We start from the raw sequence: 16,637 nt of genomic DNA, 5'->3' as shown, positions 1-16,637 counted from the left end.
CTGAAGATGAGCATCATTTTTTGCAGTGTGAATATCTAAATATACATTTTTTATATCGCAAATCTTTTGCTACTACAGCCAAAAGTTCTCATATTTTATTGGATTTTTTTTCCCAAATTGAAGGCATTTCGCATGGAAAGTGTTTGCATGTGTGGTGATCGCGTGACATACACTTTTCGGCCGTGTCTCGATGTGATTAAAAGTGAATCTTGTTCAGCATTCTCAGACAGAGGGCTGTAGGCAGGTTCGGGGTGTGTAATTGGGGTTTGAAATTATTTGTGGTGGTAACCAGGCTTCGGTCTCACACACATATACACACAAGGATGAAATCAAGATCAACCTGCCAATAACAACAGAGGAAACAAACCCAAACCTCAACCAAGTGAAAACAGCAGCGCACACCACCAAACACCAATATATTTGCATACAAGACAATTACATTTACAGTCTATCACACACACACACACACACACACACACACACACACACACACACACACACACACACACACACACACACACACACACACACACACACACACACACACACACACACACACACACACACACACACACACACACACACACACACACACACACATCATCGCATTATCTCTGGATAATTGTTTGATTTTTTTCATGCTGGGACCATTACATCTTTCAGTTTCACACGATCTGCAAATCCAGCGCCGAACTGGGCCTTGTTTAAAAAACATTCGTCACCGAAACACACCTGCACAACTCCTTTTCTGCTCCGGAAAAACTGCATCCACTGTTCCCTTAACGCTGGGTTATTTGGGATCCGTTATCTTTCCCTCACTGCCAAAAACACACTTCTTTAGTGAAATTGTTGGTCTAAAAACAAAATGACAGCGCTGCTCCCGTAACCCGAACGAAGCTTGTTGATGGGTGCGCTCTTGCTCTTGCTCTGGATGATGAGCGCACGCGTTATGATGACATACAGGGCCATACAAAAAAAAAAAAAAAACTTGTGTATTTGGAACAGAAATACTCCGTCATACGTCCAACTTTTTTTTTTTTTTTTTTTTACTTTGGCCACGTTTAGCATGAGAAGCTAACTCTTTAACAGTGTAAATAAGTCAGAATGCATGAAATAGCATTATATATCCCCTTTAAGTTTTAAATATATTATATATTGTTTTCTAAAACATTTATTTAATTGTTTTTTGCTTAAAGTGAGAAAAAACAACTGCCATTGGGTCAGGAAAATAATCTTGTTTTCCCTTTGAATTAAGTTACTGGTATATATATATAAATATACACACACACAGTATATGAGGTAAAACACAAAAATAAGCAAAACTTTCAAAGTTGCAATAAGCAAGATTAAATACGATTTGTTTGTTTTCTGAGTCCCTTCACAAACACTCCTCCCACAAGGTTATTAGCGAAGCACAGATATAGTTATTTTGTTTGTTTGTTGTCCTGTGTTGTCATTAGTCACAATTCATTTTGAAACTCAAGGTATAATTTACTTTAAAAAAGGCAACATTTGTGGCATAATGTTGATTTGTTGAACAAAAATAATCTTCACTCATCCCTTAAATGACAAATACTGTAAGGCACACTTAAGAATGGCAGTAAGTTAATATTGAAATACACAGTTTCCAAAAAACTAAACAAAATGAAAAATACAGCCACAAGACTTAACATAAGACATACTGTGATTGAAGTGTGCTTACCTGGTACCACTATGTGAAATGATATCCAATCTTTCAACTTGGTGATGTAATGCTGCTTCAGCTGCTAAATTGCTAAACTTTTAGTAAAAAAAACATACCAGATTTCCCAGAAAGCTGTTTACATGGAACAAACTCCGCCCATAGGAATTACATCAGTAACATGAGACCAGAAGTTCATCCACCGAGAAAAGTAGTGCAACCTCATAAGAATTTATACGAAAGCCCCAAAGGTCATGCAGTCATTGAATTTTTCTGGACGTCAATTTAATGTTCTCACAAGAAAAAAGAACATTTCTCTGGTGATGATTTTGAGGGTCATCAAAATTATTTTCTACGGAAATCAACATTCTGACACAAATATTGAAGATATTTGTATTACTGAACACTCTTTTAAGATACTTCCATTCAGCCTGATGAATTTCTTACATATTTCTGTTACTTTTTTGAGAAATACTTCACAGAGAGACATCATTTGAATTAAAAAAGTTTTATTTGTCACTACAGCTAAACTTGTCATGTAGGTTTTAAGGTTTTACCCACACTTTTACTTACTAAACTGATAAAGTAAGTCCTGTCTTCCAAATAAAAGAGCCAATTGTAATATATTTTAAAATTTAGCGATGGTAAAGATGAATGTTCAGCATCATTACTCCAGTCTTCAGTGTCACATGATCCTTCAGAAATCATACTAATATGCTGATTTGAAGCTCAAAAAACATTTCAGATTTGTATCAATTTTTTTGGAAACGTATACTTTTTTTCAGAATTCTTTGATGAATAGAAAGTTGAAAAGAACAGCATTCATTCAGTCTTTTGTAGCATTATAAATGTCTTTATTGTCACTTTTGATCAATTGAATGCATCCTTGCTGAATAAAAAAATATCGATTTCTTTACTGTCCCCAAACTTTTGAATGGTAGTGTATTTGAAATGTAAAGTTTGGCTGTAAATGTAAGTCTGTATTTGTGTAACTGAAAGATATCTCTCCAATCTCTCAAAGCAGGTTAACTTTTCCCACTACTTGTTTGCATCCAGTTTTTGCGTACTGTCTTCCAGCCGCTCTGTGATAGGCCAGTTCATCCGCCAGTCTCTCTACATGACTGAGTTCAGGGTAGAACCCTTCCAGGGTCATTTCCTCTAGAAAGCATTGTATGACGTGTTCCCGCTCCAGCAGGGAAAGAGGTATAAACTCGACTGCTGGCTCCGTCCATAGAGGATGGATGAGAGACAGGGCCCGTCGGAGCGGTTTATGGGCTCCGGCGGTGGAGGCGTTTTGAAGAATGTGAGCTGTGATCTCCCTTTGCCCCAGACTGCTGAGGAAAACGTAAACCACGTTGAGAAACTCATTTGTCTGATCTGACTGAAGAAACGTCTGCAAGGTGTCCAGCAGCAGAGGCGACATTAGTTCCACCTCATCCAGAATGAAGAAGGGAATCTGCTCCTCTTCCTCGGCCCGAGTCACTACCTCAGTTATACGCTGAGCCAGTGCGGAGGCGCAGTGCTGCGCTGCTTCCTGTTGGGGGCAGCGGTGTTTGGATAAATAATGCACCACTAGCTTGTCGTCTACCACGGAGCGGAAGTGCCGTACCAGTAGGCGGCCCAGATGGCTCTTCCCGACACCAGACGCGCCGTGCAAAGACAGGGCGAGGGGCTGCTGGTGGGCATAAGTGGACAGGTAATCATTCAGCTGGTCCATTAGCTCCTCTAGCGCCTCCATCTGGCCAAACACCTCCCTGTGCAACGCCCTCTCCAAACCCTCAAGATCGTACTTCACAACATGGTCATCCAGATTTTCAATGGCGTTGTAGACCTGGGAGAACAGGAACAAATAAAAAAAGGGAACGGGAAGCCACCTTTAACCCCATAACTGTCACCGTCCTGCAGGCGGGATACTTGGCGCTATTTTTTTATTGGCTTTTTTCATATCACATATTTTAGTAATCGTCATTAGGTATCATTCGAAAGCTTACGAACTCAAAATTCATCCTGTGAAAACCGTTATGAAATTGGACGTTGCTTTACCATGGAAATGCTCTACTCTACTCTAATTTCTTCTAGTGGGCTCCTCCCCTTGTGGGCGGTGTCAGGTTTCATATTACAAAATGTATTTTAACTACTTTATAAACAAAGCCTTTTCTAATCTTGACAAAACACATATCATCGGAAAGGTTCCATATTCGGTGACTGTTTTGTGATAGAAGTGATATTTGGACATAAATGTATTAATTTGTTACAGGAGAATGCATAAAAAAAAAAAAAAATTAAATGGAATGTGTGACACCCGGTGGATATTTTTCTTACATTTTTGATATCAAATTTGGAACACAACTTGGTTAGACATATGGCTTTGATTATATAGTCATTTTAGAGTAAAAATTATAAAAAATAATATAAAAAAAGTGTACAGTAAATGTAAACTTCCATAACTTTTTCATATTTCCATTTTTTGAAGTGCTTTCACTTCAGTGCTTTCACCAATAATCTGCTGAGTGTCTTCTTTAAAACAAGACCAAACATAGGTCTAGATTCCAAAGCATCCTTGAATTACAACCATTTAAGTTTGGATATTTAAGTCACACCTATTCTCATAAAGGGGGGATTAAAGGATTAGTTGACTTCAAAATGAAAATGTCCTGATATTTTACTCACCCCCATCTCATCCAAGATGTTCATGTCTTTCTTTCTTCGGTCAAAAAGAAATTCAGTTTTTTGAGGACAACATTGCAGGATTTTTCTCCCCATCATAGACTTCCATGACAACCAAAATGTTTAAGGTCCAAATCAATACAGTTTCAAAGCGATTTGAAGGGCTTCAGAGGCTCTGCGCGATCCCAGATGAGGAATAGGGTCTTATCTAGAAGGAATCTAAAAGGAATATACTTTTTAACCTAAATTGCTCATCTTGCGCTGCTCTGCGACTCGCCACGGATTGCACAATCATGTCGGAAAGCTCACGCTAGACGCAGACAGAACTACCACCCCCGTGTTTACAAAGCACACGTGCAAAGTCTAATACAAAGTTGAAGATGGAGTGTTTTTTTGGTAAAGGGCGCTTGTATTAGTCCTCGCACGTTCTCTTGGGGCGGTATTTCCGCCTACGTCTCGTGACCTTTCCGATGTGATTGTGCAATCATTGGCACGTCACAGAGCAGCGCAAGATGAGCAATGCGATTTGAAACTGCATTGATTTGGACCTTCAACATTTTGGTTGCCATAGAAGTCAATGATGCGGAGACAATTCCTGGAATGTTTTCATCAAAAAAATAAATAATTCTTTTTTACTGAGAAAGAAAGACATGAACATCTTGGGTGAGATTGAAATTAAATTTTCATTTTGAAGTGAACTAAACCTTTAATAAAGCTTTGGCTATACTTTATTTCGATGGTCCACTTTAGACATATTAAGTACTTTTACAACTACATGTCAGATAACTCTAATTAGAGTATTAGTACTCTCAGCACTGCTTGGTTGCATCCGGAAGGGGATTCGGCATAAAACCTGTACCAAATCCAATGTGTGTGTGTGTGTGTGTGTGTGTTTTCAATTAATTGTTTTTTCAATTCTGGCACAAAAGAAATGACACCCAAGGGAAAGAACAGGCAGAATTACCTGGACGAAGACGATCACGCTAAAGAGCACTAGGAAAGGTTTCGCTCGGCTGCGCTCTTTCTTTGGCTTGAACGTCAGAGTGTGGTTAGGGAACAGCACGCGGGACTTCCTTCGCTTGGGCTTTCTGGTTTGGGGGTTCTTAGGATGCAAACTCCCATCAGAGGCAGCTGAGTTAGTGCTATGAGCCAACCTGACTGAATTAGATCTCTTTAGGTACTTTTTCTTGATTCGGATCATGGCTTTCAGCTGTGGGGAGATCATTGACATGCTTTGCACAACTTCCTTCTCCTCATCTCCTCTCTCTTTTTCCACTTGAACATCCATTGAAACCCCTTCACAGTCCACCACCGGTCTGGAATACTGAGAGTAACAAACATTTAAAATATTTGCATTAATTCACTTGGCAAATGCTTTAATCCGAATCTTACAGTGCCTTCAAAGGGTGTGTTCACACTTGTAGTTCAGTTCGCTTGTTTTGTTTAGTCCTGGTCCACTTAGCGTTCACATTGGGATTTTAACACCGAACCTAAAGGCATACGGATATGTTCACAAACTGATTGGAATATTTTATGATGAACATTTCGTGACGGAACTTACCGAACATCCAAAACAACGCTGTCTTCTAGGCTAAATGTGTTCGCTGTATGTGCGTAGCTACATATTGTGACCAGCTGAGAACTCGTGAAGAGCTTATAAAATGTGTAAAGGAGTCAAAGCAGTGGCAGGAATCCCTCCGTCACACACACAAATGAAGATCTGCTGTGAGGAGACGCGGTTCTGACGCCTGGACCGAACTATGATGGGCAACATCACGACTATGACGAGAAAAAACTGGTTCGCTTGAGCATTCTGTCCTTTTTAGGGTCGCATCTTGTGACATCATATCCCGTTTTTAGGTTCGTTTACATGTCTTTGGTCCGTGTTGCGTTCATATTTCACTGGAATCACACCAGAGTTCGTTTGGAAGTGAATAGATACCCATCTTTTCAGCGGTCTCGGTTCGCTTATTTGGTGCGTGCCAGGGTTCGGATGGCAGCGATCACACTTATTCAAATGAACCGCTCTAACAGAGCAATCACACCAGGGTTTGTTTTAATCGCACCAAACATGTCAAGTGTGAACACACCCAAAGTATACATTTATTGTATTGAACTCAGTGTTGCAGTTGATCTAGAGGAAATATAAAAGCATACACACTGAAAAAAAAATGGTTTAGGATTTACTTTGAAACAATTTTCACTCAGAAATTGCCAGAAAATTTCACAAATAATTACAAAGGAACAGCAAGGAAAACAGAATTACACTTGATATTTTTTAGTAGAAAAACTTAAAGGTATTTATAATTTGTTTGATTTACAACTTTTGATTTTCAACAAATGAGGTGTGTATTCAATGGTGAACGTGATTTCACCATTCCAAGTACAACACGATCAACATTCCAATCAACCAATCAGATTTGAGGGACAGTTTATGTCCAGTTAAGGCTTACAACCAGGGTTAGGTGCTTCTACATCAGTGTTATTCACCTATCATTTCCCTTTCAAGTTTGGATAGTGCACTTATGCACTATCCAATAGATAACTTATGGGTAGGGTTAGGTTTAGGGGTAGGGATAGGACTACATTTTCAGACAGGAATGTTGTTGCAGGATCAACAAAATATGTTGAAGCAGTAACATGCCTTACTTGGCAAAATCACGAAGACCGAAGAGATGTTTCATATAACCACTAGCCCATGCAGTTCTGCTACAGGTCGAGGTAGTTAGCGTGACTGGTTTTGAACAGTCTTACATTTTGCTGTGCCTTGACAAAAGCGTGATAATTAGAGTTAATTAAGATTGGAAGGCTAAATAAGAGGCTGGATTTGGCAGCCATAGAGATGTGTGTGTGTGTGAGTGTGGCTGTAAATTTCAAAGCATGAACCTCAGGCAAGGAAAGTATAAGGTAAGAAAACTGATTCTAAAGAGAATTTGACCCCAAATCAACCTCACTGCTTTTTTAAAAGTCTAAATAGCAGTTCAAATGGATTTCACATTTCCAAATGGGGGGGGGGGGGGGGGGGGGGGTGTTTGTGAAATGCTGTTTCATGCATACTGAGCTTTTTACACTGTTAAAGATTTGGATTCCCATCCTAAACATGGACAAAGTTTAAAAAAAAAAAGTTGGACGTTTGATGGAGTATTTCTGTGCCAAAAATACTCCTTCCTGTTTCTCATAAGTTTCTGAAAGTTTTTTTTCGAGTATGGGTATATCTGACGTCAGATAGGGCGGAATGTCGTTGTACGGGCTGTACGCACTCTTCTCCCGGAAGGGCGCGCGCGCGACTAGAGCGAGAGAGCAAAAGCTTTAGGGAAGCCGGCTGCGCTGCAGTCACAGGACTTCACGAAATCAACAATGTCACCAAAGAAGTTTGTTTTTGGTTGTCAGGGCAAGACAACCCTGTACAGCTTCCCAAAGAACCCAGCGTTAATGGGACAGTGGATGGAGTTTGTTTTTCCGGAGCAGCAACGGAGTTGTGCAAGTGTTTTAGTTTGTTCCCTGAATTTCGGCGACGATGGTTTATAAACAAGGTACAGATCAACTCCGGATTTGTAGCTCGTCTAATCCTGAAAGATGGAGCAGTCCCAGCGATTAAGATTCACGGCCGTGCATTGGAAGCAGGCAGTGAGTAAAACTGCTTCAAATGTCTTTGTGTTGTTAGCTATCGACTCTGTCATTCAAATGCGCAATAATTCCATTGTTTTTCTATGTAAACACGCACTAGTCTGACGTGCAAAGCCGTTCCGCTTGCTACTGCTAACATTAAATCGCATACAGTCGATAAACCAAATTATGTCCTCATAAACCATGAGTAAACACACACACATGTTGTAAAACTCGCGCATGATAAGCCGCTAAGCAAGTATATAAGTTATAGTTACAGTTCATACCATAGAGACGTCCTGCTGTAGTTGTTGTTGCTGCTTCTCCTGTTCAATTTCAGCCTCTAGATCAGATTCTGGATCATATATGTATGGCTAAATCTGATTGATCTCAATGGTTTATTTAGGATAAGGTTTTTTTTCTCCACGTTTAAGGATGTCACAGCTTTCTCAGCTCTCAACGCAAACGCTGCGCGTGCTCGTCATTCTTTAGTTCCGCCCACACGATACGCCCCCAGCCACTCTGTTATTTTTTTGGAAAGTACAGCGTATCTTTCTTTTATAAATATAATAAAACTAAAGACTTTTCGGAGATATGAAGGATGCAATACTACTCTATAGGTACTCAAGATTGACATGAGATTGACTGAAACTGATTGTTTCACCCCCCCTTTACGAAAGTTCTGATATTGAATTATGCTTATATTAAAAGCACCTTTCTGATACAGGCTATAAGTAAGGGGTAATCCACAGCTAGCTCTGAATTAAAAAAAGGACCACCCAACGTGAAGCCATGGTCATTTGCCAACATTGAAATACAGCAATATTTGACAGGAAGGGTACAAAAAATGTTTTAGATTTAGCATTCTGCCCGCTTTAAATCAGACGTGTGGTAAATGCGGTAAGATTACATTTATTACAATTAATGAATTATAGCATTTTTTTTAATTACTTATCGAGAGAGAGAATGCGTTATGACAACTGATGGCACCTGCACAGTTTCTGTGCATTGTCACCTAGTGGTCAGGAGATATGAAAATTGATATTTTTGCTTATAACTTCAGAACGGTTTGGACAAAAATCACAAAACTGGACTCTTAAAACTTGATTCCCAATTTTCCCATATCGGCCATTTTAGGCGTCGGCCATTTTGAATTTAGCTGTAAAATGCTATATTTATCGAATGCATTGGTGCATTGTTAAGAAACTTAGTAAGTGTCATCGGCACCTCGGCCTGACGGTACTTAAAAAGTGTCTGGGCTGCCCCACCTTGTGGTCAAGAATTATAATGAAATAAAAAAAAAATTCTAATAGCTTTTGATTAATTTTTCATATACTTGTAAGGAAACAGAGAGCGGCTGGTCTCTGTAGATTCCTTGGGTTATGCCAAGAACAAAGATACAAATTTTGCCATATTCGCCCGATCTTCCTGTCAGCCCCTTTTCAAATTCCTTGACCATTTGTACGATTTTCACCAAATTCGAGTGAGATCATCTTCAGCCCATGCCAGCAAAAAATAATGGATTTCGTGTTGACAGACGGAACTGTTTTCATTTACGAATTTGATGGCATAATGCCAATAAACTGCATCTGAGGCTCTATCTCTGGAAAGATTTGACATATTGATACCAAACTTGTGTGTAATTGTCACCCAACACTATTATTTTTATGGGCTTTCAACCATTTCGCTTAAAATCGCCTCTAAATGTCTTTACAATTTTTTGCAGTTGGCCTGATGCTCGCTACCTTGATTTTTAGCTTTTTTGTGGTGCCTGGCCCCTTAATTGCTGCTTGCAGCTGTATATATATATATATATATATATATATATATATATATATATATATATATATATATATATATATATATATATATATATATATATATATATATATATATATATATATTGTTACGTCCTGAGACGTATTGTGTATGTGTTGCTATGCTCTTTTTCTCTTTTGTCCCGCCCTTTTCTTTCACAGGATTGGATCCTATCGAAGTGAACTCCAGATCTGATTGGTGCTAATGGGACCAAGAGGCAATAAAAGGATCTGCAGTGCCTGAAGAGGGAGCTCTGCTCAACCTGTGATTTCCTGTTGTTCAATTGCACATGTGCTGTTGTGTGTTTGCTACAGTGTGTTGCTACTGCTAGCTAATCTGTTGACCTGCCTGTTGTGTGCAGTGTGAATTTTGGTTTTGAGTTGATAAGTGGCTGTCAATCTCATTTCCTTTCTTTGTATATTTTGTAGATTATTGTAAATATTTTTCCACTCTTGGAAGCTGTAGGGGGTGAGTGCCAATTATTTTGTAAATACTGTTTTCTCCTGTTTTTCATCAGATAGGTAGATAGGTTAATTTGTTGTATTTTTATTTGTTTTCTTTTGTTAGGGAATTTAGTTTTTCCTGTTAGGAGTTTAGCTGGTGTTTGTTTGTTATTTTGGCCTTAGCTCATCCCTGAAGTTGTGCTTTCTTTTGTGGTCCTGTAAATAAAAGTGTACAAAGGATCTCCGGTTTTCCAATACCAGTTTATGTTGCGGCCTCACCCTAGACGGGGTCGTAACAAGATATATATATATATATATATATACAGCTGCATTTAGCTTGTTACACAATTGCTAGGGTGCTCTGATTGATTGCCAGGTGGTTTGCCAAGTCAAATGAGTAATAATATATATATATATATATATATATATATATATATATATATATATATATATATATATTATATTATTACTCATTTGACTTGGCAAACCACCTGGCAATCAATCAGAGCACCCTAGCAATTGTGTAACAAGCTAAATCTACTCAAAACCTCTTAGCTACCGCACAACCACACCCTGGAAATCACCAACAACACTAACCCCCAGTTTCACAGACAAGGCTTAAGATAGTCCTAGACTAAAATGCATGTTTAAGTTGTTTTAACTGAAAGAAACTTGCACGGATATATCTTGAAATATGTCCGTGCTATTGTTTTGTCTTAAGATGCACACCAGTAATGTTTTTTTTTTCTAGGGCAAGTTTATAAAAGTTACTTAAATGTCCTAATTGAACTAATGCCTAATCCTAGTTTAGCCTAAGCCCTGTCTGTGAAACCGGGCCATAATATCATGGTGGCATCTTTTGCATGAGCAACACCACTTACATTTTGTAATAATGTAAGTACAGGGTAATATAAGGTTAAGGGTTAAGGTTAGGTTAAGGGGTAGGTTCACGGTTATTAGCTATTGTAATTACTATAATAAGTAGGGTGAATTCAGGTTGGTTTGGACACTTTTTCAAAGTCATCTCAATGGCAAAAAGGGTCCCAATCACTCTGAATTCCCTCTATGTGCATGCGGAACAGGGCTGTAAAATAAAGTGCTACCAAAGAAAAATGTATAGCTTATCACATTTACTTCAGAAAATGAAATATAGATTCTGTTACTCAAGATTCATGCAGGGAAAGTCCACATGTGTTTCTCACTAAAGTATTAGTAGACGCAGTGCTCTCTCATGTGTATTATCCTAAGCACAATCACATCATCCTAAGCTCCACATGTCCGGGCAGAGAAAGAGAGAGGGATGTGTTCTCATGTGTGTGTGTGTGATGACTTCACCATTTTGCATAACTGTCTACACTCACACAGCTGTTTTGCATTACAACAAATGCACAACGAGGAAGTTGATGTATAACACACAATGACATTGAAATTAGAGACAGAGCCTTTGGTTCCATCTGTATAACAATATACCAATGGGCCCAAAAATTATTAGAATGATTACTTAAAACTGTAAAAGTTTGGTGTATGTAAAAATGCTACTGAAGTGGAGATTTCTGGCTCATTGAATGTCATTGCATTAGATATGCATTAGATGCATGCTCGAGTGCATGTGCTATCTATCTTATTTTTCATGCACTTGTCAATTTTAAAGTACCCCTTCACTCAAAAAAAAAAAAGGTGCTATATGGCACTAAAAGTGGTTCTGTGGCTCTTAATCATAGGGGAACCACTATGATTAACCACTCAAAACTTGGTGCTTCAGCGGTTCTTCAGTGATTCTTTGGGATGACTGAGGTGCTATATAGCACCGCTACCATACACTCACCTAAAGGATTATTAGGAACACCATACTAATACTGTGTTTGATCCCCTTTCGCCTTCAGAACTGCCTTAATTCTACGTGGAATTGATTCAACAAGGTGCTGAAAGCATTCTTTAGAAATGTTGGCCCATATTGATAGGATAGCATCTTGCAGTTGATGGAGATTTGTGGGATGCACAACCAGGGCAAGAAGCTCCCGTTCCACCACATCCCAAAGATGCTCTATTGGGTTGAGATCTGGTGACTGTGGGGGCCATTTTAGTACAGTGAACTTCAACTGTCCAATTTTGGTGAGCTTGTGCAAATTGTAGCCTCTTTTTCCTATTTGTAGTGGAGATGAGTGGTACCCGGTGGGGTCTTCTGCTGTTGTAGCCCATCCGCCTCAAGGTTGTGTGTGTTGTGGCTTCACAAATGCTTTGCTGCATACCTCGGTTGTAACGAGTGGTTATTTCAGTCAAAGTTGCTTCTCTATCAGCTTGAATCAGTCGGCCCATTCCCCTCTGACCTCTAGCATCAACAAGGCATTTTCGCCCACAGGACTGCCGCATACTGGATGCTTTTCCCTTTTCACACCATTCTTTGTAAACCCTAGAAATGGTTGTGCGTGAAAATCCCAGTAACTGAGCAGATTATGAAATACTCAGACCGGCCCGTCTGGCACCAACAACCATGCCACGCTCAAAATTGCTTAAATCACCTTTCTTTCCCGTTCTGACATTCAGTTTGGAGTTCAGGAGATTGTCTTGACCAGGACCACACCCCTAAATGCATTGAAGCAACTGCCATGTGATTGGTTGGATTAGATAATTGCATTAATGAGTAATTTAACAGGTGTTCCTAATAATCCTTTAGGTGAGTGTTTACAGAATCTGTTAAGATATGGTGCTACAGTATAGCACCTCAGTCATCCCATAGAACCGCTGAAGAACCACTGAAGCACCAAGATTTGGTGCTATACAGCACTTAAAGTGGTTCCCCTATATGAGTACGAGCCAAAGAACCACTTTTAGTGCCATATAGCACCATTTTTTTGAGAGTGTATTATGCTATTTTAAATGTTCCTAATTTTGTTTTGGAGGTCTTCTAAAAAAGGTTTACATGCATCCAATTCAAAAATCATTTAAATTTTCTCATAATATAGGCCTATATTGCAGCATCACCTTTTTCTCACAGTGCCTGAAACAGTTTGATAAAGGATTGCTCTGATTGGTCAGATGGCCCAGTCTGTTGAGATTGGTCTACTCTGCTCTGATTGGTCAGATGGCCCAGTCTGTTGTGATTGGTCTGCTCTGCTCTGATTGGTCAGATGGCCCAGTCTGTTGTGATTGGTCTGCTCTGCTCTGATTGGTCAGATGGCCCAGTCTGTTGTGATTGGTCTACCTCTTACAACTTGTGTCGGAAACTTAACGCTAGGCATGTGCCGGTATCAAATTTTCATGTTGCGATTAATTGCTGAAGCTTTTATCACGGTATACGGTATTATCACGATATTGAAATAAGTTGCAAAAAAAGTGTTGTCATACTATAACAGGTTAAATCACTTTCTCATAACAAAAGAACCAAACATTTAAATACAATAAAGCAATACACAAAAATGTATAAAGTAAACAAATATTTAAAACAGATTAAAGTGCAAAAGAATTATAAAGAACAGTAGGTATGCTGAAATGTACATTTAACTAAGATTAATACATGCTTTAGAAGTATTTTTCATTGTCAGTTTGTTATGAAGGAACTAATGTTAAATACTGGAGCCGTAGAGTGTGTGATTGAACAACAGTCAGAACATATTCAAACAATATCTAGGGCATGTAATTTAGTCCAGATTAAAATATAAAATGCAAGTTTGAAAATGAATAGCCTTAAGTCTTTAAGTATTATGTATTAGATTATGTGATTACTGGGGAAACGGCTGCATTTCTGCTGTTCCGTCAGCGCCCTCTGCTGTCGAAGAGTGAATGTGCACTTCAGCGTGTCTCCTCATTCCGCCATGTGCTCGGCTCATGCACGGTCTATTTACATCAGTGCGTTCCTTTTTGACATGTTTTTCATTTTAAACGGTTGATGGGTAAAGTATTCTTAAAATTCATTCTAAAAATCGGAATAATTCGTAATAAATAATTATTCACGGTATTTTGAAGTGCCCACGATAACAATATTGTGCATGTTCATTATTGCGGTATATCGTATTACCGTTTACCCGCACATGTCTAACGCCCATTACCATATCTGAATTTTAGCTTCGGATCTTCCTCAGCACTCATATACCAAGTGATATGAACAGTAACGATGGCGTTGGTTTTACCAGATCAATTCGAGCGCAAGTCCTCATCCTTTGGAAGTACTGCAAAGTGGAGTGTCTACTCAATATGTCGAACAAGAATCCGACTCTTCCAGTCTCTCAGTTATAACTACATTGTTTGAGGGCGGGTCAAAGTAGATGTTGTTAGCAGGCAGCCAATGAAAACCATAGGCTGGAATCATGCAAACTTGTCACAAAGTAGATTTGAGCAGGAAGTGAGACTGGAATTACTGACAACTCGTTTTTTTTTTCAAGAAAGCTTAGAAAGCTTACAAAGACAAATAAATGTTTATTACTTTGTACCTTCGTCTGTAGATTTCAATTACAAAACATATCTTTAAAGGCAGTTTTCTCAAAATAATTTCAGAAGAGTCAGAAATCTCCACTTCAGTAGCACTTACATACACCAAACTTTAAAGATTTACTCCAATTCTGAGGTTTTTTACAGAGGGGTTTGTTCATATATAATTTGCCTGATTTTAACATTTTGTTCCTAAAAACACTGAATTTTTTTCTGGCTGTTGGCAATGTTTTCTTATATACGGAGTGATAAATATATCAGAAAATACTGAAAATTACAAAATATATATTTATTCGATATGATTTTTTTTTTTGTGTGGATATTATCTTCAACGATGCAATACTACTTTATTAACCCCCGAAAGGAAATTATGGTGTTACAGCAGAAACACGAACACACACAAACCAATAAAATAAGATAAAATTAAATAAAAATCATCTACAAGCATAACAAATCTAAATGTACACTTTTGCAAAAGCCTTTGACTCAAAGAAGTTGACAAAATGAAACAACATTTTTGAACCTGGCTTCATTCAAGGTTCAGATTTCATTTCTGGAAATGTATGCAAATTAGAGCATATTTAATTAGACTGCCTCATTTGTACATTTAAACGTAACCTTTCAGGAAACTGACCCCCCCCCCCCCCCAATAATAATGTAATCAATGTGAAAGTATGGTGATATCCACCTGATACTGATATTTTGATATCTAATGCAACGGCATTCAGACATTTTTAAGTGTGACTTGAGTGTCCAAATAATCTGAAGCCACTGTAGATGCATATATGAAAACATAACTGTATATTTACATCTTTCAAGGGATGGTTGGAGAATGGTGTTTGTTTGCACACAGCTATGTGAGGGCAGTTATGCAAACTTTACCATGCAAATGGTTGTGTTGCACAGAAGCGCTAATGTTAAAACTGAAAATGAAGACAGCAAATTGTCTAGAAATGGAGATTACAAAAAACATGTTATGGTTGTCTTTTCTGTCAACATCAGGGTCATATGCCTGAGCTTGCCTGATTGTATGGATATGAAATACAAAATGGGCCTTTACCTTGCATGGATGAGTCTGGTATCACCTGCAACGATATCACTGTGATAAAGAGAAATACATGACAGATAGACATGGTTAAACAAAAAACAAAAACAAGAAGGTGAGACAGAAAACAGAGACGGTTACCTTCAAAGCTGCATGAGGCGTCTACTTGCTCCCTTGGTTTTAATTCTTGTCCTCAAAGATGGTGATTTTGACGATGATGATTGATATGATGTTCCAAACACACATGCACACCTTTCGGCTATCTGCTCACTCCTATTTCCATCAAACCATCCCTGTGTTTGAGCTCCACCCTCTCGTTCCACTGTCACTTCACGTCTCTCTTTCCATTTTCCTTTCCTTGTCCCACGAACCACAAACAATATCCTATATCAGTGTAATTGGATAATTGATCAAGGAAAAAGTCACACATTTCTGTCTGGCTGAAAGAGGAAAGTCACATACACCTAGGATGGCTTGAGGGTGAGTAAATTATGGGATCGTTTTTGGGTAAACTAACCCTTTTAAGGCCCCCAAAATAAGTCTTATTTTTTAATTCCACCTATTATATAAGGAAAGTTATAGCTGTATTCTCAAATAATGTTAATCACAAAAGCTAGTTTGCAGTCAGTGATGCTAGTATGCCATTTATGACTGTTAATCAAAATCTCTTAACCATGCAAAGCCTGCCATGTGAAGTAATAGTTAGAAGTTGAGTATATTATATTTGATACATCAGGCTTTTATGTCTCATATAGTGAGAATATAGAGCTAATATCTGAGGAGGGAAAACACCAGAGCGGGCTCAGCGCATGCTGAGGAGCACAGTGCGCAGAAGTCACCAACTTTCTGCAGAGTCAAGAGCTACAGACCTCAAACCTTGTGTGGCCTTCAGATTAGCTAAAGAACAGTGCGTAGAGAGCTCATTGGAATGGAGCAGCTGCGTCCAAGCCTT

At 38.7% G+C, this 16,637-nt stretch overlaps 1 protein-coding gene across 1 annotated transcript; it reads right to left on the bottom strand.

Moving 5' to 3' along the window:
• Positions 1–1,591: 1,591 nt before the first annotated feature.
• tor4ab (torsin family 4, member Ab) lies at positions 1,592–15,966 on the bottom strand. Its single transcript, XM_079815836.1, has 4 exons — positions 15,827–15,966; positions 15,701–15,739; positions 5,313–5,672; positions 1,592–3,512 (listed from the first exon to the last, which is right to left on the bottom strand). Exons 3-4 carry the CDS (start codon positions 5,634–5,636, stop codon positions 2,697–2,699), a joined length of 1,140 nt encoding a protein of 379 aa, XP_079671962.1. The 5' UTR covers positions 5,637–5,672; positions 15,701–15,739; positions 15,827–15,966; the 3' UTR covers positions 1,592–2,696.
• Positions 15,967–16,637: the final 671 nt, after the last annotated feature.

This window comes from Gobio gobio (genome assembly GCF_949357685.1).
Source record: "Gobio gobio genome assembly, chromosome: 4".
Lineage (NCBI taxonomy): Eukaryota > Metazoa > Chordata > Actinopteri > Cypriniformes > Gobionidae > Gobio > Gobio gobio.
The sequence above is the reverse complement of the archived record's forward strand: the minus strand, read 5'-3'. Positions and strand labels throughout refer to the sequence as shown.